A 25,749-nucleotide genomic window follows, 5' to 3' on the forward strand; every position below is an offset into this window, starting at 1 on the left:
GAGATGGCAGACAACGAGCACACTGTGTTTTTTGAGGCGAATGATCTCTCTGATGCAGAAGTTAAACAAATACAACAATACTTTAGCATAAGGAGAAAATCAGGAGGAGAACAGTGTGATATCAGCAAAGTGGGTGACAATACTTACAAGATAAGTTTTATAAACAAAGAAGGTAAGTGTTTTTGTTATTGCCATTTTTGCACCTTGTTTCAATCAGTGTTATACTTTTATCTCACTTAAGCTTGTCAAAACAACTCTAATAATAATATTCCATTTAAAATGATGACAGTTCTTTATACTCATCAACATGCATTTTTGTATTCAAAGCCCAGGAAAGAGTACTAAGGGCAAGGGATCATGTCATCAAAATACATGGACGAGAGGCGCTCCGTGTTTCATTAAGCCGTGACAATGTTGCTGAAAGCAGCAAACAACCTGAAGTATCTGCCAATCAGGTAAGTGGCACAATCATAAAACAAACAGATATTTAGCTCAGATTTATATGCCCGCTCTACCTTGTTTTCTGCTGACACAATGCAGTCAAACCTGTTTTTTCTAGATGCCCAGAGAGACTATCTGCGTAGTTAAAGTAAATACCTTGAGTGGTTCTCGGAAATCACCTGGGCCCGGTTTTTCAAAAGTAATCCACTAGGATTTTGGATAACGGATTGGATCAAATCTTGAAAATGTGTTTTTCAAAAGAAAAAACGGATTACATAATCGGATTAGATCACGTAATCCAATCTTGGTTTTGATCCGGATCAAATCTTTAGTTTGGGTTTTTCAAAACTTTCTTGTAGGATTTGGATCACTTTGATCCAAAAAATCTGGATTAAACTGATCCCATCAGAAGGGTGGATTCAGCGTGGATTTCATGCCCAAAATGTAATGAAAACTTAAAAAATGTATCAAATAATACTATATTTGGATCATGCAGTATCTTACAAGATATCCTTTTATTCAAAAGGTTTTAATTTTATCTGTTCATCCGTCAGGCTACAGTGATTATGTAGGCTTTAACGTATTCAGCCTTTCAGTATAGGCCTACAGCAAAGTAGAAAGAGTTTGGCCTTATAAAATAATCCCCCAAACAGCTGTTAAAATTGAGCAAAAACAATACATTTTATTCTGTCACTAATTGATATATATATATTCACTACAATCGAAAATATTTTTGTTTTTAGAATATTTATTAGTGATGCATGCAAGGATTACAGAATAACCCAAAAAATGCAAAGAATGGCAATCACTGATTTTTGAAATCCCAAACAAATCCAAATCAGAAATAGTGTCTAACTATTGCGTCCCTTGTTGCACGTCCTGTTTGCTCGTTCTGGCAGAATGCAGGAGGTTGGTTAGGGTCTCCAAGGGGCTCAGGTGCATCATTGTCAGCACAGAGAGGGACATTGCGCTTAATAGCGATGTTGTGCAGGACAATACAGGCAAGGGTTTTTTTTGTTTTTAGTTTTTTTTAAATGTGTGTGTTTTCATTTCAAATAAAAATTTATTTATATTGACCCCACACTGGCTATTCTACTTGTTGCTCTTTACATATCTATAGTTCTATATTGTGATTTCCTATCCTGTTTGAGCACTGGTTATCCAGCACTGGTTATCCAGATTTGGTGATCCTAAAAAGTTCCTATCCGGATCAGATTGATCTAATCCGATGTTGCTTTAAAAAACTGGCTCCAAAAGTAAGCTGGATTACGTGATCACGGATCGCAAAAAAAGGATTACTAAATCCGGATCAATTTTATCCGGATTAAACCTTTTGAAAAACCGGGCCCTGCTTTTTAAAGCTTGACAATAAGGATGGCCTAGTACTAGTTATAATTATTTTATTCTGTGCCATCACTATAGTTCATAAAAGTGACAAATTAAAGGCCCATAGTTGCATCTTTAAATTGATTTGCAGACATTTTAGCCTTTATACAGGTTTTTTTCTTACCTTATTACATGTATACATAATATTTTATAGCCTGGTCCTACCAGACTCTCATACATTTCATTTGTACAGAGAGTCTGGCCACTCTCCATTGACAAGCGTTTACTTCCTGGAAGGCGGGAACTCTGATGAAGTTTAAAACTATTGGATCTGCCCAGAGCTGCTCTGGATCTGCCATAACCAATCGCTAACGTTTGGTCGTGACGCATGTAATGCGCCGTTCGCCTCTGTTTCTCACATGGAAGTCCGTAAAAATAAATGTGCAGCCACCTCAGTGATAAAAACTTGATCATTCGGATTGTGATTTATTCATAGTGGAGAGGAGAGTTTTGTGATCGGGAACGCGCTGCTCACGTGGTCCATAACATGATTGTACACTGTAAATAAAATGTCATATGCTTGGTATGATAAGAATAAATGCTGCGGTAAATAACGTCCCGATTCAAATGTTTACGTGATTTTCTTCTTTTCATTTTTTGAGCGGTGATGAAATATTTTGCTCTTGAAAATACTTGCCAGCGTTTAAAGAAATACAGTCTAGAAATGCAACCAAATTACAGCGAAGCGCAACCGTACGGTGCTCTGCAGTGATCAAAAAGGATATAAACAGTGAATTTTGAAGTAATATATTCTTGAAAACGCAGATTTGTGGATTCAGACAGCAATTAAATCACCACATGACCTTGTAAACAGGAGGTAATTCGGCCGGGGATTTTTACACGGATGGTGGGAGACGGACGGCAATAAAATCACTGACTAGCCCCTGTAAATGATGACAATACCTCCCAACCCCACGCGAAACAATTACCGGGGCTTCAGCCAACTCCTTCACCACTAACAGAGCACTGCATGAAAAGTGGGATTTTCGACCCCGTAAACGCCTGTAGACTCCCGGAAATCTCCCTAATTTTCGTCAGTTTTCGACAATTTAGAGGCAGCGAACGTCGCGTTCATCTGTGCCACAAATTGTCGTAAACGAACCATGACGTAGGTGGAGAGCCCCCCGCTGAGAGACAGCGCGGAGGTACATTTAACTTAAATTTAAGTTAACATTTTAACTTAAACTTTAAACTTGTTTTAGTTAAAAATTTAGTTAAAAATTCAGAACCTAGATAAAACTCCCCCTGCTGCTACTCTGATTTGCATTTGTGTAGCTCACAGCATGTTCATTTACATGTTAAAGCCTCCCCTAGAATTAAGGGGAGGGGGGGTCATGGGGGGACAACTGCCAAGCAAGGCCTACATCAATTTACGGCAATTTACGGCAGTTTTCGGTGTGGCCTGCAAATTGCCGTGCACCCACTTTTTATGCAGTGGAGAGAGCTGGAAAATCAAACTTTTCCCGGGACACAACATCATGGCCACCAGCAAAACTTAGCAAAGATTGTTCTTGCTTCGGCTTTAACTTCTGGATATTCGGCAGCGGTGCCACAACGGACCGAGCGTCTTCGCTCGCATCTTTTCTCCGCCGCCATTACTGAACTACAACTCAAACTAGCGCACAGCATCAACGTCATCGTTCTCAGCCACTCCCTCTGTTCGCTGATTGGAGCAGTTCAAATTTGTTCTGAAAAAACCTAAGAATATACCGCAATCCGAGACGGAGTACTGAAGGAAAATGAAAATTGAGCGGAAGTACATAGGAGGGCGGAGCCAGGCTAAATATTTTATGTCAAAATCGCACAAAATCAAATAGAATTGTTAAAGGTTATGTCCAAATCACGATCGAATCAGTCTTTTGAACCAGTTCACCAAATCAAACTGACCCCGTCAGAAACAGTTTACAGCTCTAGTCAGCACAGATCTAAGAGTTACTCAATTAAAACACACTTCCGGTCGTGCCTGACAGTCACTCCGACTCTAAATGAGCCATTATACAAGAGTATAGAGCTCCGGAGGTTGACATCACACAGCCTAAACTCCGCCATTTTGGCAGGCAATCAGGGGAGCGCTAGAGCGGGTGTTGCATTGGTATCTATAAAATCATTTAAAACCGGTTTGTTTAAACCTTACTATTTCAACATGATGGACAGCTGATGTGTGCCAGGATGCCAGAACAGGCAGGGGAAAGCAAATGGGAAATCGTTTTATCACAGTAAGTTGTTGAAATGCTGTGAATTTCAGTTTATTCCTTATTCTTTACTACTTTTGCCTTACGTAACAATTGTTAATAAATACAATACTTAAAGGTGAACTATGTAGGATTTTTGCAGTAAAATATCCAGAAACCACTAGGCCAGTGTTATATATTTTGTTCAGTTGAGTACTTAGAATATCCCAAATGTTTCCAACTATTTGTAAATCGTGAGAAATTGCTATTTTAACCAAGGAACCGGGATGTGTGCTATGCATGTGAGGGAGTCTCCTGTCGATTGCGTCATATCTGCGTCACCCTCGGTCTCCGGTTTTATTCAGTGAAACACTTTACTCTCACTGCAGTGTGAACAAGTGTCATAGCAGCCGCCGAGCGAACGTCATAACTTCCTTTTCAACACACTCAGATATATCTATGCCATAATAACAGTCCCGCTCTTCAATCGCTCCTGCGGCCTTGCTCAGCTCCACAACACTCGGTCCTGCTCTGCTTCAGACTACAGTAATGTTAATAATCGCATCCATGAACATGATTTCTGCCCGAGTCCTATCCTGACTGTTTTCCACCGGCTGTGAAGTGAAGACCACATGTCCCAAGATTCTGCGCTCAAACGTGGCGTCATCAAACTACGCCTTTGTTTTGAACAGGCGACCTCTAGTGGACGGAAAAGTTCCATAGTGTAGCTTTAAGTCTTAATTCAAGTCGAAAGCCAATTTAACCACTGCCTTTATGTCAGCATTATCCTATACGTGTAAAGAATTGAAGGGTGCGTCTCAATGAGCTCCCTAGCTGGTTCAGTAGTCAGGGCACTGATCAGGACATATGGCAATTGGCTGACTCCCTGATCAGTGCCCTGACTAGTGAACTAGGGAGCTGATGGATACGCGCCCGAAGTCTGTCATGTAAAACAAGAGCGTATTGATGCAGTTCAGTCTGCCTGCTATTCTGTTAATGTTACTCCAGATCGGAGGCTTCCGTAAATATTTAGTTTATACATAGATTTAGGCTTCAACTAAGTTTAACTAAGTCTAAGTTTAACAATTAATGCATGTTTTTTATCGTTGTTCTTTTTTCTTTCTTTTTTTTAGAAATGTGCAAGCGCTAAAAGTGTGGAGAAGGTTTTTAAACTGGACCATTATCTATTACGCTATCTCAGCGAGTGTAAAAATGCGAATTCAGGCTTGGAGAAACTTCTCTCTGCGCTCTCCAGCACCTTTGACATCCACATTGACTCTGAAGAGGTGGTGGTGAGTAGGGACCCGGCAGCTGAAGATGTTTGTCCCCTGAAGGAATGGGAATCTGCGGTCGACCAAGTGTTCGAGACCTTAAAGTCAAGCTATAATATCTACTTCGAGGTTGATAGGGAAAAATCTGAGATTCTGAAAGAACACCTTTGCCTCGCTGGTGAGAACTTGAAAATCTATATTGAAGAAGCGACGTGTTTAGCCGTTGTGGTTGGAGAGAAGAAACAAGTGGAGAAGATTTTAAAATTTGTAAATGGCTTGTATGATCAACAGCAGATTGAACAAGAGTGTCCTGTGTCTGAGAAGCAGTTCGCCCTCATCAAAGAGCAGTTTGAGTTTTTTAATTTTTCAGCAATTCAGATTGTACAGGGAAAAACGGGTGTAGTTTTGAAGGGTCCCGAAAAAGAGGTCCATACAGGCAAAAAAGAGCTTTTAGACTTGGCAAAAGAAATCAAAGAGAAGAGGATCCCATCACATCGTCCTCTTGTGACCTTCTTGGAATCAAGTGGCGGTATACAGCACTTCGAAACCCGATTTCAGAAGAGCCTCCGCAGCCCGGTTATGCTCGAGACTTCAGGTTCAGATCTCCTTCTGTTGAGTTTGTCTGACGGAGCGCTACAGGAAGCGGCCGCTGCCATGCAGAGAGAACTGTGTGTGGAGACTGTGCGCCTGGAGAACACTCAGAAGTCGCCTGCGTTTAATACGCTGAAGGAGGATTTGAGTGAAGCCGTCAAGCAGGCCAATCGTGGCAGTGTTAAAGTGGAGCTTAAATACCTGGATGAATCAAGTTCAGACCCCAAAGTGCAAATGGTGGGTGACACTACTGAAGTTAATACATTGAAGAACATTGTGCAGGAATACAAAAGAAACCATATGAAACATCATGAAACCCTGCCTCTTCCCAGGCCAGAAATGGCCGAACACTTCCCTGAGATCTTGTCGATGGCTGGCTTGAAGAAGAGCAGCGTGGAAATAAAGCCAATGAGTTCGCCTTCCCCTTGCATCCACCTCACAGGACCTCGTTGTGAAGTTGAGAGTTTGAAGGACAGCCTTGAGGCGTTTCTTCACTGTCTTGTGACTAAAGAATTTAAGGTGAAAGGACCTGGGGTTCAACAATTTTTTCAGGGTGATGGGTCAAAGACTTTGAAATTAGTGAGGGATTCTTGTCAGGTTCGGATACTGCCAATTGAGGATGGGCGTAAAAGCGGTAACATGCCCAAATACAGGAGCAATATGAATTTGCAGAACTTACCATCTGCTGCATCTTCCCAAGACTTTCCTGACAATGAGATGCACATTAAAGTTGTGGTTGGTAGTCTTGAGCAACAACAGGTATGGATATAAAACGTATCTTTATTTCAAATGACCTTGCCTTAAAGGGATACTCCACCTAAACATAGAAAATATTTCATCATCAAAATTATGAGCTACACCTGTTTAAAGTTGATAGAATCGGTCAATTCTGGGAAAAATCTAGTTAAAGTTTCCAAACTAAATTACCTAAAAAATATCCCTGGTAATACCAAATTTGGCACACGCCAAGTCAAAACCAATTTCTATAAGAAGAATATATATATGAATATATTTTTATCCCATGATTCCAATACCACAATTGTTTGATTAACATGAATAAGACATACAGCCTATATATCAAGACTTATTGTATTGCACAGATCCACTGTTATGTAACAAATCAGATGTTTTTGCCCAAAAGTTAACTAAACATTTGTTTAATGCATAACAGATAATGTTTGCATGATTACTTGCAAGACAGATATTTTTAAATATATGATATGATATGAAGTGTGCAAAGTTACATATTTTAGCAACTGTGTGAAAGTGAATAGCACATAACTCTGGCACAACAGCGATATAAACATACATATCTATTGGTACAATATGCGTCACATGACTAAACATGCATCATAGTTTTCAAATACCTCCGTCTTCACAGTCCACACTACAAAGCGAAGACAGCGTTTTCAAAGTTATCCGCTTTGGAGAGCGTTTTCAAAAAGATACATTTTCATCGACTTAAAATGCCATCTCAGTGTGGACGGAAGGCCAAAACGGGGAGAAAAAGATGCGTTGTCAAACGAATTAGTCTGGACATGGCCTTTGTGCGCACGCTTCAGATCTGTCAGTCAGTGTGAGTAAGATCATTTTGTTTACATTAGTTTGAAAATCACATTTCATTGGTTCAGAGTCAAGAATTCTCTTTGAATATTCACAAAGTTGGAAAGCTGCGCTTTACAGCGATACTAAACTTGTGTTGAGAGAAAGCACCAGTCGTCGAGTAGTGAGCAGAGAAATTATTAGGAAGGTAGATAATTAAAGATAATACTTTGTAAGGGCAATGTTATTTGTAGTACATCCTATATTGTTCATCTCTCCTCGTCATCTCACTAACACACCAGTGTGCGGGGCTAAAGTTGCAATGATGAAGTAGGCGTTGATCTTCATCTGCAGAGCGGCCTTTCTCATATAGGCACATTCCACAATGAGTCGTTATCTGGGCTTGGTTAATAAGGAAGTTTTCAGTTTTGAAACTTTCAAGATATTCTTATAGTATGATGACCTCTTATACTGTATGTCAAAAGCTCAAGGAAATTTTGATTTCTCCGTTCATGAAGAAAATTCTTTTCCGGGTGGAGTATCACTTTAACAAGTAAAACAGACCAGTATTTATAAGTTATACCTCTCAAGCAACTCTTCTAAATAATGTTTGTGATATGCATCATTAATTCAGGCCGATGTGATTGTTGCTCCGATGATAAACACAAACATGACTTCAACCTTGATTGGATCATCCCTGTTGAAAAAAGCCGGACAGCAGCTTCAGAGTAACTTCAACAGTGTCAAGGGAAAACGCACACTTGCGCCTGGAGACGTGCTGGAGGTGGATGCGACACCATCGTTGGGATGCTCAAAGGTTTTCTTCGTAGAATGTGTGCCCAAAGGAAAAAAGCTCAACGGTGAAAATGTAAGAGGACGTATGACATTTAAAAAGGTTTAAGACGTGTTTTGATGAGAGAAATGATTGAATGGATTGGATTTACAGAAAAGATTTAGTAGGTTTGCCATCAATAATATATATTTGATGACCAAGATGGCGGCGCGAGTAGATCGCGAGGCTCAGCGTCTCTCCAGATTCTGCAATTCTGCGGTATTTTTCTTGCTCATCTCGGGTCTGTTCGTACAGAACAGTTGTGCTTTTACATCGTACACCCGCTGTGAGCTTTTGGATATTGGTTTGCGAATTTCCGACAGTTTTATGGACAATCTTCAACTCCTTCCTGAGATCGCTAGGACGCCCGAGGCGATGCGCTCTGCCCGGCCGGGCGGAAGTGCTAGAAGGCGGCGCTGTGATCGTAAACAAAGACGGGGTAAGCGTGGAGGTCTAAGAGCTAAGCTAAGGCTAACTCCTTACCGGCTCTCTTTACCCAGCATTTTCCTTGCCAATGTACGATCGCTAGTGAACAAAATGGAGGAGATTCGACTCAGCATTACACACAGTAAGAAACTTTTGAACTGTAACGTCCTAATCTTCACTGAAACCTGGTTAAACAGCGGAATACCGGACACCGCTATTGAGCTAGCGGGACGCCACACACTCCGGGCGGATAGAACACTAGATGGCTCCGGGAAGAGCAGAGGGGGTGGATTGTGCATTTATATTAACAAAGCTTGGTGCACAAACTCTGCTATTGTTGGGAGTCATTGTTCAGCTAACCTGGAGTTTCTCATGGTTAAATGTAGACCGTTTTATCTACCGCGGGAGTTCACCTCCACTATTATCACTGCAGCCTATATTCCCCCGGATGCTGATGCCAAGCTTGCTATGAAAGAACTTCACGCAGCCATCAGTAAACAACAGACTGATCACCCGGAAGCTGCGTTTATTGTTGCAGGTGACTTTAATCATTCAAACCTAAAGTCAGTGCTACCCAAGTTTCACCAGCATGTTTCCTGCCACACCAGAGGAAACAAAACCTTAGACCATGTATATACAAACATGGCTGGAGCTTACGTTGCGACACCCCTCCCCCACCTGGGACAGTCAGACCACCTCTCTTTGTTTCTATCACCCAAATATTCACCCCTCATCAACCGTGTGAAGCCATCAGTAAAGACCATCAAGGTGTGGCCTGCGGGGGCAGACTCCACACTCCAGGAAAGGTTTCTAAACACAGACTGGAGTATGTTTGCTTCTCAAGCCACCAGTGGCGCTCACACGGACATTGACTCATTCACTTCCTCTGTATTGGATCATATCAATACCACCATCGACAGTGTTACAACCCAGAAACAGATCACCACATACCCTAATCAGAAGCCTTGGATGAACAGGGAAGTTCGACTCCTGCTGAAGTCACGCAATACTGCCTTCAGATCAGGTGATGCACAAGCCTACAGTACGTCCAGGGCAAACCTGAAGAGGGGCATCAAAAAGGCCAAGCACTGCTACAAGCTAAAGATAGAGGGTCACTTTTCCAACTCTGACCCTCGACGCATGTGGCAGGGCATCCAGGCCATCAGTGACTACAAACCCCCCCACTCCACCCCCGCAGCCACTGATGTCAACTTCCTGAACGAGCTAAATTACTTTTATGCTCGTTTTGAAAGAGACAACAGAGAAACTGCCACCAAGCTCAAACCCTCAGCTGACCACCCACCAATCACACTCTCCTCCACAGATGTCTGCAAGGCACTGAGCCGGATCAGCGCACACAAGGCTGCTGGACCAGACAACATCCCTGGACGTGTGCTCAGGGCATGTGCGGAGCAGCTCGCTGGGGTTTTTACAGACATTTTCAACCTGTCTTTTGCCCAAGCAGCTGTACCGACATGCTTTAAACGCACTTCCATTGTGCCAGTGCCAAAACACTCTAACCCGAGGTGCCCTAATGACTACCGCCCTGTAGCACTCACACCCATCGTCATGAAGTGCTTTGAGCGGCTGGTCCTGGAACACCTAAAAGACTCTCTACCATCCACATTGGACTCACACCAGTTTGCCTACCGCAGCAATAGGAGCACAGAGGATGCCGTTTCCATGGCACTGCACTCTGTGCTCACCCATCTGGACCATAAGAACACGTATGCACGCATGCTGTTTGTTGACTTCAGCTCCGCATTCAACACTGTAATCCCATCCAAGTTAATAGCTAAACTTGGAGACCTGGGCATCAACACTTCAATGTGTAACTGGATTTTGGACTTCCTAACTGACAGACCCCAGAATGTTCGTTCAGGATTCACCTGCTCCACATCCATCACACTCAACACTGGTGTACCACAGGGCTGTGTGCTAAGTCCGTTTCTCTACTCCCTCTTCACCGCCGACTGCAAGCCTGTGTATGGATCTAATTCTATCGTCAAGTTTGCGGACGACACTACGGTGATCGGGCTCATCAGCAACAACGATGAGACTGCCTACAGGGAAGAGATCCAGCACCTGGCCACATGGTGCGCTGATAATAACCTGCTCCTCAACACCACCAAAACGAAGGAGCTCATCGTGGACTTCAGGAAAGAGTCAAGAGGCACACACGACACCATCCACATCAATGGAATGGCTGTTGAACGTGTCTCCAGTTTCAAGTTCCTGGGGATCCACATCTCGGCGGACATGTCGTGGACGACCAACACCTCCAGCCTGGTCAAGAAGGCTCACCAGCGCCTCTTCTTCCTGAGGACACTGAGGAAGAATCAGCTCTCCTCGGCTATCCTGGTGAACTTCTACCGCTGCGCAATAGAGAGCATCCTGACCAACTGTGTGGCAGTGTGGTATGGGAGCTGCTCTGTTGCGGAGCGCAAGGCACTGCAGCGGGTGGTGAAAACTGCCCAGCGCATCACAGGGACTCCACTGCCTGCCATCGAGCACATCCAGAGGAAACGCTGTCTGCATCGAGCTCGCAGCATCCTCAAGGACTCCTCTCACCCAGCCCACAGACTGTTTTCTCTCCTGCCCTCCGGCAGGCGTTTCAGGATCCACCGGACCAGGACCAGCAGACTAAAGAACAGTTTTTTCCCCAGAGCTGTCTCTTTATTGAACTCAAACCCCCGTTGATCCACTTCCCTCATAAACTGATAACTCTCCTACCTCACATCTTCCTTCACTTTGTTATTTGCACTACCGACTGTTTATCACAGTAACAACTGTTTACATATGCATCTTACACTGCCATATCTTAACTGGATTATGCTCATTTGCACTGCCGACTGTATTTATAGTACCAATGTTTACATTTGCATTTTTGCACTGTACTTCTAAATGTAATATGCAACCACTTTCCACTGCACTTTACACTTTTTTTTCCGGATAGCTCTGTCCATAATTTATTGCACTACCCTAATCCACTGCTATTCCTCATATTAGCCTAACATATTATTGTATACCTCTATCTGTAAAATTCTGTTTATAGTAATAGCCATCTGTATATTGTATTCATAGTACATATTCACCTGTAAATTCTGTTTATAGTAATAGCCATCTGTATATTTATTCACTGTACATATTCACCTGTAAATTCAGTTCTGTTTATAGTAATAACGTCTCTCTATTTATACATATTTATACATATTCAGTACATATCCATGTCCTGCACTTACGCATCCATTGTATATCCTGCACTTGCTGCTATTGCACTTCTGGTTAGACCTAAACTGCATTTCGTTGCCTTGTACTTGTACTTGTGTAATGACAATAAAGTTGAATCTAATCTAATCTAATCTAATCTAATATTTTGTTATAGGCACTTCACTGCGGACTTGGCAGGGTTTTTACACAGTGTGAGCTGAACTCTTGGGGTTCAGTTGCACTGCCAATAATCGGACCCGGCATAGTGCTGTCGATACCAGTCAAAGATGCTGTCAATATCCTTACTCATGAGATCTGCAAATTTTTATCCACATCCACTGGTTGCCTGCACACCATTTGTATCGCAGTAATGCCTAATTACGCTAATTCTGAGGAAGTAAGCAATCTACATATTATACATACTCTTTGCAATGACGTTTATTTCAGTGATGTTTATTCCTAACCCTATTTTTGGAAATATTTTGCAGATGTTCCAGACAGTCTGTGGGAATCTGAGTGCAAAAATGGTGGACAACCAAGGACAAGGCAAGAGATTCAATAATTATATATTGCATTCATTGATCCTTGTTCTTTTGACCCGCTCCCAACTTATCAAAAATAATGTGTTAGAAAATATAAGAGCAAAACAAATATTTGTAGTTATTGCACATGGGCGTCAAATAGCATGAATATAAACAAATAAGAGGATAAAAAATGTCTGTTTTCATAAAACATTGGCAGCCCAGTTCTCACAACAAAGAATCTGCAAAAAGTAAAAAAGGTATTTTACTCTCGTCACAGCTCTGTTTCACTCACTGACCTCTGACCTTGATGAGATCATCATGCCAGTAGATGGGATTGAACTTCATATAGTGTTCGGTGACATCACCAATGAGACTACGGATGCCATCGTGAACACCACTGACTTTAAGGACTTCCAGACAAGTGGTATTCATGCAGATTTCTAAATAACCAAAGCATTGTTGATATCAAATTACACTATTTAAACCATAAGATAATGTTTGTTTTTGATCTAATCTGTCACAGGAGTGTGTAAAGACATCCTCACCAAGGCAGGACCGCATGTCCAGGGTCAGCTGACAGGGGGTAAGAATATAAACCACAGCCTCTTTTATAAAATTAGCTTTTGATTTATTATTTTGTATTATTATTATATGACAAGTTTTCAAATACTGTAAGTTTGAATGCAGTATAAAATGTAAAAAAATGTGTCACAAAGTTTTATAGGCACACCTGTCGGTTTCTTCAAAGCGGCCGCTTTAATCCATTACGCCACTTAACAAGTCTTGCTCAGCACTTGCCCTCAGACTCAGACTGATTTTCACCAAAATTAGCTCAGATCATCTTCAGACCATGTGCGTAAAAAGTCATCTAAAGCTTTTTGATTGACCAAACGTTCTTGAGTAACGCATCAACAAATTTGTCTGCATGATGCCAAGTTGATTCTTAGGCTGCAACTCTGCAATGCTTTGGCGTATTGACACCAAACTTTTTATCTGTCAGTGTCATCATGCTTGCATGTCTCATTGGTCCTTTCTGCGCTTGGCCCTGATAATTGTTGCATGCAGCTATATTTTTTAAATGTGATTGTTGGTACATTTTACCAGTATTTACCATACTTTCAATATAAAAATGATTTTATTTGAAAATCATTTTCTTTATAAAAGACAAGATTTGCTCCTCAAAAAGCCTTTTTCCAAAAGGTACATCTTGAAAAGGGAGGTGGGTCATCTTATATTCAGAACAATATGGTATATGTGTATGTGACTGTATGTGGTGTGCAAAATGTGATTCATCTTTGGATAAAAGCATCTGCTTTTTACTCTGTGAGTAAACCTCACTCCTCTGATCTTGCTAGAGGCCTTTAGCTTCCTTGTTCTCTCATGCCAGCAGACCCGGGTTCGAGTCCCGCTTGGAGCGGCTGGTTCAAACAGGAGGGGTTACATTGGTGCCGTGACCCGGATGGGAGTGAGGTTTAGGGGGTTGAGTGTAACAGAGGCCAGCTAGTTATAGCTGTGCAAGTTATAGCTAAACCTCACTCCTCTGATCTCAAGAGACACTCTAGCGACTGACAGTAGAGGTAGCAACCTTTAGCCTCCTTGTTAGAGCATTAGACTCTCATACCAGCAGACCCGGGTTTGAGCCCCGTTTGGAGCGGGTGGTTTTGTAAGAGTGGACTCCTGCAGATGGTTCAATCTGCAGGGTTGCCAGAAGACTAAAGAAATGTTATCAGAAAGATGGAAGAAAACTGTACATTTCTCGTCTATTTCCACCCACTGCAACTTATACAAACGACGGAGATAAGCGCAGTTACAATAGCAAAATATGTGGGAGAGCGTTGCTATAATGTGACTATTTTGTATTGCAATAGGGAGCACTTCAAAGTCAATACTAAATCAAAACTAGTTAGCGCAGTATTCGTAATAGAAAGGATTTAATGACAAAATCTGGTTATGGTTACATTTAAAATAGTTTCAAAATGGATGTATGAGATGATAAACTTATACCATTAATCGTACACAGCATGAATAAAATGTTACCTGAAGGATAGAGAGAGAGAGCGAGAGAGAGAGAGAGAGGGGGGGGGGGGCAAGAGAGGGAGAGAGAGTGGGGGAGAGAGAGAAGAGAGCAAAGAATAGATGCCCCCAATGACCTCAAGAGCCAGAGAGAAAGAGAGCCAGAGAAAAAGAGAGAGAAAGCCACAGTTCCAATCTTCTTTTATCTGGACCACCATCTCACGACCACCATCTCAAGAGACGCTCTAGCGACTGACGCTAGAGGCCTTTAGCCTCCTTGTTAGAGCATCAGACTCTCATGCAGGCAGACCCAGGTTCGAGTCCCGTTTGGAGCGGGTGGTTTGAACAGGAGGGGTTACATTGGTGCCGTGACCCGGGTGGGAGTGAGGTTTAGGGGGATGAGTGTAACGGAGGCCACCTAGTAGTTGCTCTGCGAGTAAACCTCACTCCTCTGATCTTAAGAGATGCTCTATTGACTGATGAGGTTGCAGCCTTTAGCCTCCTTGATAGAGCATCCGACTCTCATGCCGGCAAACCAGATTTCGAGTCCTGCTTGGAGCAGGTGGTTCGAACAGGAGGGGTTACACTGACTGCATGAAAGTAAAATGCAGCAATGATATGCAACGTCATCTAACACTATCTCTTATATATGTTCGCTAGCTCAGGTATCGAGTGGACAGATTTTTACAACCCCGCCAGGAGGATTCCCCTGTAAGACGATCATGCATGTGTGTGGATTGAGGGACCCCGGTGTTATCAAGACCTTGGCGAAAGAAATAGTGGTTCAGTGTGAGCACGGCCGCTACCAGTCTGTGTCCATTCCTGCCATCTGCGCTGGTCAGTAACTTACTTTTTACTTATGATGCAAAATAATAAACCATTTGTATTTTAAGGCCGTTTAGTGTATGTTGATGTTTTTTTTTTTTCAATCTACTGGAAAAAACAAATTATTGCAGGACAAGGAGGTTTGGATCCTAATGTGGTGGCCAAGTCCATTCTAGAGGGGGTAAAGGATGGTATTCAAGGAGCGAAGCTTCAATATCTCAGAACTATTCGGATCATTCTGCTGAAGATTAATGTTTTCCTGGAGTTTAAAGCGATGGCAAAGCAAATCTTTGGTGGTAATACACAGTTGACAGGTGAGGATAAATTTGTACCACGCAGAGGCAATAACATTTTTTATTAAATATGTCCATCTCATACTTTTAAATAAATATATTTGAGTTTTTGTCCATGTCTAACAGTGTTTTACAATGAGATGTGATGTATTTTTGTAAGTTAACAGACATTAGCATCACCCTGGTTCCCTCGACAGGAAGCCAATAGGGTTTTTCCATTGGCTTTTGGATTATTGCCCAAAAATAAGCTCTAAACGCACTAAGCCATGTCACATGACCTCAACATCACCATCACTAATCTTCCGACAACTCTTCAGTCTTTTTTTTTTGAATCCCTGAATAGTTTGCAAGAGCGCAATAATAAACAATGAGGTTGCAAAAGTGAACTAGTGAGCAGATGAGTTTAAGGTAAAAGCTTTTTGAAAAATTACAAAAGAGTATTACTGATTTATTTCCTGTGGTAGAATAAAACGTGAAAATATCTTGAGCTTGTGTTACCACTTCAGGTATTTCACCACAAACCCATTAAAAAAAAACATTGACTTCAGGACGATGCTAAAATGCTAACTCGGCCTACAAAAATACGTCATCCCTGCATCCCTTTATTGACAATATTGCACTTTCACCTTTTTCAGCTCCTGCACCTACAAGTGTAACCTCCAGAGGGCGCAGTCCAAACAGGCGCAGTGGATCAGTTAGATCAAACAGATCACAATCACTTTCTGTACTAGACACTTTTGAAATGAGATCTCTAGTCACAGCTTTACCAGTCACAGAGAACACAGCAGCATTTCTAGTCGTCGGTTACACCGATAATGAAGTGTCTGATGCCTGTGGAGAACTTCAGCAGGCGTACAACAGCCAGTGCTCCACAAACTCTTTCCCCCCAGAGGAGATCGAACGCCTCACTAAGGTTGAGATGGACCAGCTGCTCTCTAAAGTCCATTCACTGCACCTGCAGCTGGAACAGAACAGCTCTGGAGAATGGGTAGTGAAAGGGCTGAAGGATGGAGTGAATGAGGTGGTCAGACTGATACAAGGTGCACTTCGCAGACAGGTGAGAAAGACAACATTAAAAGAGTCCTATAATGCCCCTTTTTACAAGATGTAAAATAAGTCTCTGATGTCTCCAGATACCCCACAGATCATTTATTATACCATCTTAAAAGTGTCATTTTTTGAGGGTGAGAAAAAAAAAACGTGTCAGAGCCTGCTTTTGTAGGACTGCATTTCTAGGACCACAGTTTTAGGAGCCTAGCATTGATTAAGTTTAATTTTTATATTGTCCTAACCAACCCCTAGCCCTAAACCTACCCATTGGTAACCCTGTTGACATATTTAAACTAATTAAGTTTAAAATGGCCGTGCCTGCTGTTTTGATAAAAGTACAGTTGGCTAGATGGTGCTGTCACACAAAAAACAAGGGTCCTAGAAATGCAGTCCTGAAACTGTGGCGGTCCTAAAAGTGCAGCCTTACGTATTGAAGGCAGATAATATTGCGTTTTTGTATGTGTCCCTTTAAATGCAATTTAGCTGCTGCTCCCGGCCCCCTTTCAAGACGAGGGTGGAGCTTCAAGAGCTCGTTCTCTGAACAACAACTCTTGGGCTGAATCCGAACTTGCCCCCTAAACACTCATTCACTATTCCCTACGTTAGTCCAGTAATATAGTTCACTTGAAGTGAATGAAAAATAGTGAGTGAATTCGGACAGTCGTTATTCGGACAGTCGTCAATCCACTATGGTTTCGGACACCACTACAAATGGCTGACCCTTCAAATACTGCCCTATTTGAAGGTATAGGTGGCGATTTCGGATTCAGCCTTCCTCTTCTCAACATGGCCTTTGTTGTGTGTTCCAGGAGGTGTGGTTTATGTATTTTATATTTCGTTTTGTTATAAATATAGATGCAGTGAAGCAATGGAAAAACTATGACAGTACATTCTTATATGAAGATATTATGATGTTGATTAAGTGATGCTTGAGCTGCTTTTTTTACTCATTGCAGAATTATGTGTGTATAATTTTGTCAATTTTGAACAAAAAAAGTTACATAGGGAACCTTTTAATAAACCACAGGAAAAAATGATAATGCAAATTTCTCCCAAACTCTAAGGTAAGAGAGAAGGAGCAGTCGTCCCTCTTCACTCAAGTCACGTGGTGCATTCTGGGTTCGCGGGGGGTTTGGCAGAAGGTGCCCATAGAGGTGAATTATAAGCTTGAGAGAGGAGATGTGAAAGATGGAATTGTGGATGCACAGGGTGTGAAATGGACTGTGGATTTGGGAAAGATGGAGGCCACAGCTTGTGATTCAGGACAGGTGACGGCTCTCAAACGACTGGAGAACCTTTCAGGTGAGGACACTTTCATGAAATATAAAAACATGACCTTAATTATATTACATACAAGTTGTGCTTGATGCTGTGTTAGATCAAATTTAGTTGTTTAGTTGAAAACCACTGATTTACGTGTACACTATTTTGCCAAAAAGTATTGTGACACCCCTCAAAATCATTGAATTCAGGTGTTCAATCACTTCCATGGCCACAGGTGTATAAATCAAGCCCTAGGCATGCAGACGCTTCTACAAACATTAGTGAAAGAATGTGTTGCTCTCAGGAGCTCAGAGAACTCAAGCGTGGGGCCGTGATCAGTTGACACCTGTGCAATAAGTCCATTCGGGACATTTCCTCACTACTCAATATTCCACGCTCAACTTTTAGTAGTGTTATAACCAAGCAATTGGGAACAACAGAAACTCAGCCACGAAGTGGTAGGCCATGTAAAATCGCAGAGCGGGGTCAGCGCATGCTGAGGGTCACAGTGCGCAGAAGTCGCCAACTTTCTGCAGAGTCAACAGCTACAGACCTCCAAACTTCTGTGGCCTTCACATTAGCTGAAGAACAGTGTGTAGAGCTTCATGGAATGGGTTTCCATGGCCGAGCGGCTGCATCACCAAGTGCAATGCAAAGCGTGGGATGCAGGGGGGTAAAGCACGCCGCCACTGGACTCTAGCGCAGTGGAGACGTATTCTCTGTCTGGCAAGCCGATGGACGAGTCTGGGTGTGGCGATTGACAGGAGAACGGGACTTGCCTGACTGCATTGTGCCAAGTGTAAAGTTTGATGGAGGGGGGATTATGGTGTGTGGTTGTCAGGGGTTGGGCTTGGCCCCTTAGTTCCAGTGAAAAGAACTCTTAATGCTTCAGCATACCAAAACATTTTGGACAATTTCATGCTCCCAACTTTGTGGGAACGGTTTGGGGACGGCCTCTTCCTGTCCCAGCATGACTGGTCTCCAGTGACCAAAGCGTCGGTCCATAAAGACATGGATGAGCGAGTTTGGTGTGGAGGAACTTGACTGGCCTGCACAGAGTCCTGACCTCAACCCAATAGAACACCTCTGGGATGAATTAGAGTGGAGACTGAGAGCCAGGCCTTCTCGTCCAACATCAGTGCCTGACCTCACAAATGCGCTTCTAGAAGAATAATCAAAAAGTCCCATAAACACACTCCTAAACCTTGTGGAAAGCCTTCCCAGAAGAGTTGAAGCTGTCATAGCTGCAAACAGTTGGCCAACTACATATTAAACCCTACGGATTAAGAATGGGATGTTAAAGTTACATTAAAGTTCATGTGCATGTAAAGGCAGACGTCTCAACTTTTGGCAATATAGTGTATAATATAAAATTAAACATCTTTGAAGATAATTTAAATTAGTTTTGTTCAAACTAAAACAAAACCATCACTATTTTGCATTTCAGATTTCTCTTTGCCCATCAACTGGGACAACATGAGTCAAAGTGACCGGTTAAAGGTGATTATTTTAGATCCACAATCTGCGGAGTACCAGACTGTGAAGACGGACTTCAAGAAGACCGTCAACAAAACAGTGCTCAAGGTTTGAAACTCAACACCATCTTAGTGTGCTTTATATGACGGGGAAAAAAACACCCTGAAGGACATAAAAACGCTTTTTTAAAGAACCACATAATGTCTTAAATATGAATGTCAAACTTAACACGCTAATAACGCATTAACGCAAATTTTAACGGCACTAATTTTATTAACGCGCGATTAGCGTAGCGCACATTTTCAGTTTGATCCGTGGCCTAGCCGTAGTTGGAGAAATTGAGAGCAGCCATAGACGTAAAGCAGGGGTCTCCAAACTCTGTCCTCGAGGGCCGCTGTCCTGCAGAGTTTAGCTCCAACCGTAAATAAACACAACTGGACCAGCTAATCAAGGTCTTACACGGTCCTAGTAAGACACTGATTAGCTGGTTCAGGTGTGTTTAATTGGGGTTGGAGCTAAACTCTGCAGGACAGCGGCCCTCGAGGACAGAGTTTGGAGACCCCTGACATAAAGGATGCAGCAGTAAACAGAAATGGGGAAAGAAAAGGTTTAACATTAACATTACTTTTCGGAAACAAGTGCAGTTATAGCCTACATAAGCTACCATTTTTCTGTTTAACTTTTATTAGACTCCAGGTCGAAATAAAAGAAAGGGGCATTTTTACACTGAGCATGTTTGCTGCAGTCCAAGTCTGAGCGCGATAGTTCCTGGTTTCCCCCGCAGCGCTGGTCAACTTGGCACTGTTTGAAGCCTGGTGCATTTGCGGGTCAATATATTGGATGAAGGGGGCTTTCTGTTGCATGCTTGCAAAGGGACTCTGAGGATGCGCAAATACACTGCAAGCACTTACAGCACATGTGTTTTATTGAACTGAATACATTACAATCAGCTAAAACGAATGCGCAGGTTACTTTTCCGAACAAGAGCGCTCCCGAGTCCGTGTTTCTCACACTGTTCACATGAATCGCGGCACACACACTTCGAGTGCAACCGAAAATCAGAGCACCTTGTAAGGCTTGTGTCCGGATGAAAAAAATAGAGATAGCTCGATGTTAATGCAAACATGGAGGCGATTAACATTAAACAGCTCGCACTTTACTCCCCGCGAAACTCTCTCAAGAGTGCGTCACACAGGGGCGGTTCTAGGATTTCACCCTTAGGGGGGCTTAGCCCTCACTGCTGATAACACTACTGAGTGTTATGGCTGTGTATTGCAGAATGTTGATAGCACCAATATAAAGGATAGCACAAATGTGCTCATAGCTGAATTGCATTAGTTTAAATAAACCTAAAACTACAAATTTTACAGTCTTTGCAAGAAAAAAAGTTCTGGAATACAGCTGAATTGTGCGCACAGAAACACTAGAAAATGTTCAGTCTACAGTGTTTCCCACAGATTAGAACCCAATTTGTGGTGGCGGGCGGGCGGGGGTTGAGGGGTATTTGGGGTTGGCGGTGATTGGCACAAATATCGATTTCGATCTCGATTCAGTATCAATTCATATAGCCTACTGGTACATTAAAGGAAAAATAAGTTTGCCTTTTTAGCACAATTTTAAACATTTCTTGGGTTAAATTATATTTGCTCACATTCATTAATATTCACTTGTGTGTGCTTATATAAGTATCATTAAAAAATATTAGGATGTGAGTTATTAACGTTTTTTCACATTTAAAGAAATCTAGTGTTTGATCATGTCTAAATATGTATTCAAAAGCAAAACCTAAAAATAAGTAAGCAGTTATTATCTGCAATACTTTTTTGAGCAACTAGAATGTATATTTATTAAAGAGCCTTACAGGCACCTAGGTGGGTAAACGATGGCATTACAAATGAAATGTATTATTTTTCCAGCCACAAAATGACTCTAATTTGCCTCTTTGCATTGGAATTCTCTATTTTAACCTTAATTACACAAATTGTAATATAAATAAGAAAAATATTAGAAGAAAAATATTTTAATTAATTAAATGGTCATTAATGGACCATAATTATTGCACAAATAGTAGGCCTATTTAGTACCAAAAGATCTCCTCAAAACATTCAATAAATATTATTAAACTAAAATATAGAACATTTATTTAATTGAAAAATAGTTAAGGTGTATGGTCACATTTGACCACCAATGAGTATAAGTGTGACCAATTAGTAAGGGCTGAGGGCTAAATACAAGAAAAACATTAACATTAATGTTCACAATATTGCGTCTCCATCACTCTCCATAATAAAATGATACTTTAAATGTGGTTGACGTAATCAATGCACACTGTGCTGTACTGTTTACCAAAAATTGCTGCAAATACCTGTATAGTGAAGCTGTTGTATATCCGCTTAAGCCATTCAAACGCATTGGTATTGTATTGACCAGGTATTGACACAGCGCTGGAAGTATTGAGAGCTCGATGAACCACGTGACCGCGCGTCGCCGCGAGATGAAAGCCTGTCGCAACTTTTTTTCAACGCCTCTGGCTTTAACTGTTATGCCACATTAGTGCCAAAACGCTATTTATTGTTTGAATTTCGTTTTAAAATTTTAAAAGCTTAGACTTTGTTTCATATCAAAAGCAAGTTTAGCGAGAGACGCGCATGAGTGACAGAGAGACTGAGGGAGAGCAGGAAAAGGAAATGCAGCTGAACGTGTTTTGAATAACGACGCGCAATATGTGGCGGCCGGTGTTGATTCTGTGATTCCCACTTTTCAATAAATTTTGATAACATGATAGTTGATAGTTTTAGGGGGGCTGGCATGACAGACAGAAGGCCAAGCACTGCTAAAAAGGGTCTAGAACCGCCCCTGGCGTCTCACAGGGTTACTAAATAAAACAAAATAACTAAATGTGAGCAACAGAAAATAATCTGCACATATGGGAGTGCTCGAGGCGCAGTGCGCACACACAAAATGCAGGCAGTTCAACAGGGAGCGCACAGCTCTTAAAAGAGCCCCACAATATATTCCTACTCGTTACAACCTCCTCCAGGTATGGTGTGGTGCCCTGGTGCACTCCCAGGTCCGCATGACAGCTTTCACATTACCAATTTTTCATACAAACTGTGCCCCATTCTGAACTAAACTGCCAGTATAAAAACGCCCTTTATTTCTATTTTTAAAATGAGAGAAATCACTGCTTATTCTGATTTTTTAAGCTCAGGCTTAAGAGACACAAACAAGTTCTTTGAAAAACATCTATGACCTTTAATACATGTCTAGTCTTCATTCTCTGTTGAGTATGGTTTTACTAATAATAAACATACATTTCCATAAAGCATGCATATTTGTCCATACCCATGTTGATTAGAGTATTAAAAACTTGAAACGTATTAATTTAAGGTACATTTAAAACTGATAAAAATGTGCGATTAAGCTGCGATTAATGGCGATTAAATATTTTAATCGATTGACAGACCTTGTCTTAAATCATCTAAACATGCAAACGTTTTGTATCTCTGGGTTAGAGTTAGTCTAAAGAAAGGCTAGATTGCTGGACTAAACAATCTATTTATACATTTTGTTTAATTTTAAACCTATTGAAAGTGTTTGTCTGTTGTGTACAGCAGTATAGTGTGAATGTGAAGTCCATTAAATATATTTGTTCAGGGTTGTTTATGTATTTCAATAGATCGAGCGCATCCAGAACATAAGTCTTCGGCAGTTATACGAGGGACGTAAAGGAGAGCTGGAAAACAGAAATGGTCCCCCTGTGGGAGCAGGAGAGAAGATCCTTTATCACGGCACATCAGAGGCGTCCTGCTCAACCATCATGAAGACAAACTTTGACCGCAATTTTGCTGGGCAAAATGGTAATTTTTAACCAACCATAATTAAATGTTCATTCATTTAAATTAATAGTTCACCCAAAGTCATGAATTCTGTCACTATTTGTTTGTGACCGATATATATCGCTATGGCTGAAATTTGACATTTTTAATGATTTAAGGTTTTTCTGTTTGGCCAATAAGTGTCATAAGCAGGACTTTTATTTTGTTGTTTTCAAATTATTAAAAGGATTTAGGATTTGTTCATTGAACAGCAAGTCATGTCAGAATTGTTATATTTGGGTGAACATTACCTTTATTTCATCTGATGAACTTCCTCTTTAAATAATCTAGCCAACTGATCAGCCACTGGTGATCTCATTGGGTTTTCATTTTGAAGACTAATCGATTAACTCATACTGGTGACTTCTCATTTATTCTCAGCCACCATGTACGGTAAAGGGACGTACTTTGCTGTGAACGCCAGCTACTCTGCCAATCCTACCTATGCGGTTCCGGCAGCAGACGGGACTCAGCTCATGTTTGTGGCTCGTGTGCTTACGGGTTATTCTGATCAGGGTCAGTCGAACATGAGGACGCCTCCTGTTCGTCTCTCACCTGACCACTGTTATGACAGCGTGGTGGATAACACACAGAATCCCTCCATGTTTGTGGTTTTCCATGACTGCCAAGCTTATCCAGACTACCTCATCACATTCAAATGAACTTCAACCAAAACCAACCTTCCCTGTAAATTCAACAGGATGAGCTCTGGATGATTTATAAACCGTTTGTTGATTTAACGTTCAAATATATTCACTTTTATGCAAAGGTTAGATTTATTTATCACATAGCAGATACCTCTTTAAGCTTTCTGTCATGCTCATTGGATATGGAGTAGACTGGGTAAACCCAGCCTGATCTGCCGGCGATTTGATTTCGCCCTTTAACTCAGTCTGGAAACCTGTACATTAATCTCTACTGCATCTGTTACACTTTTGCGGGAATCTGACGCGCTATCTTGTAGTCTGATTGGTTGAAGGACTATCCAATTGCATACAGAGTCATTTGAATTATGCTCGTTTATCACGCCTCTTGTGGTCTGATTGGTTGAAGGACTATCCAATTGTGTACAGATTCATTTGAATTATGCAGTAGAAAATGCATAGCAGACTCCCCAGACCAATGTTCAATTTTAAATTGAGCTTGGTCTGGTGATAGCCAGACATGATATGGAGTGTTTCAGTGACCAATATGATTACAATTATACAATTAAATGATAGCAAACCTCAAAATTCACAAAAACATACAAGAGAAGAAAAATTGATAAAACTGTTAGTTGATTATGGAACAATTATGCAAATTAGTTGTTATCTGACAAAACACAAGTGATATTTAGCAGAAGAGAAACAGATGTAACAGAAAAAGATGTTGTCTTGTGTCATTTAACTCAAGTTCTATTTTTCTTTCATTTTCTGAAATTAATTTAGTTTATTAAACTGCAGAATGGACATTTTAATGTTAATAAAATTAGCAGTTATTTATTTCATGTCTCCGAATGTATTTATTGTTTGTAATTTCACCTATTGTGTAACAACCCGCGCTCTTCCCCAAATGTGCTGAATTTGTGAAACGCGAGGGGAAGGCTAATCCATAGCCGTAGACTTGTGCCTCTGTTGGTACAAAATTTAGAGTATTTCACTTTCAGCGATTAGGAGTGTTGAGAAAAGTAACATGGCAGAGGAGGCTAGCCTCCCTTAGGTTGTGCATCAGCCAATTATTGAAGAAATGTAAATTGTATTATTAGTTTGAACTGCTACCGCTGATGTACCAACTAAGTATGAAGAGTAGAGATATTGAATATTTGATCACAAACACATTTATCAAACTGCCATTCAAACATTTGTAATTTGTAATTTAATTACAAATTAAATTAAAAATGAAGGATAACCCAACGCCTATAGGCTAAAACGGCAACCTCCCGCAGTTTCTCTTGAAGCCAATACGGAAGTGACTTAAACTGCAGTTCATCGACAGGCCACTAGAGGCAGACTCCAGAAGGAGCAGAATCTCATTGAGCTCATGTTAAAATGCCCAACTTTACAGCAGAAGAACACATGTTTACAGTCTGGGACAAATTGTGGTTTTGGACTATACGGCTAATTTTGCCCTTCATGACGACTGTGAGGGGGGTGAATAACTCATTTTTTATAATTCATTCGTTTACATTATATAAAGCCTTAAAGTTCTTCATAAATAAGGGCGTGGCCACTTTGAGTGACAGGTGGATAGCCATTTGTCTGCTGTCTGTTAGTTATCACGTCACCTCAGCTCCACCCACGTCCCGCCTATTTGCCCATTTTCTGTTATCCGAGAGTGACGTGCGGTGACACGCTGCCAAGATGGCAACGGCTGACTATGAGGCTTCTGGTGCTGCGTTCCAGTTGGTTTTCATTATGCCCTTCACTCGTTAACTTCCCTCCGTCACGTTCACTTGGATGTATGTCATTGCTTACATTGCACGAACGCAGCCAAAAACTCTCTTCAGAAACCTACGGGTGACGCCACGGACACGTCCATATTTTTTTAGTCTATGGCTAAGATATAAGCTACATATGGA

At 41.4% G+C, this 25,749-nt stretch overlaps 1 protein-coding gene across 1 annotated transcript; it reads left to right on the plus strand.

Moving 5' to 3' along the window:
* LOC307122504 (protein mono-ADP-ribosyltransferase PARP14-like) lies at positions 1-24,684 on the plus strand. The gene is made up of 15 exons (XM_079810469.1): positions 1-172; positions 328-455; positions 5,132-6,619; positions 8,037-8,270; positions 12,046-12,267; positions 12,359-12,416; positions 12,672-12,818; positions 12,918-12,977; positions 15,068-15,244; positions 15,364-15,546; positions 16,161-16,582; positions 17,640-17,877; positions 19,286-19,422; positions 22,994-23,174; positions 23,574-24,684. The coding sequence occupies exons 1-15, from the start codon at positions 4-6 to the stop codon at positions 23,852-23,854; spliced, it is 4,125 nt and encodes a 1,374-aa protein (XP_079666595.1). The 5' UTR covers positions 1-3; the 3' UTR covers positions 23,855-24,684.
* The last annotated feature ends 1,065 nt before the right edge of the window (positions 24,685-25,749 follow it).

This window comes from Gobio gobio, assembly GCF_949357685.1.
Source record: "Gobio gobio genome assembly, chromosome: 2".
NCBI lineage: Eukaryota > Metazoa > Chordata > Actinopteri > Cypriniformes > Gobionidae > Gobio > Gobio gobio.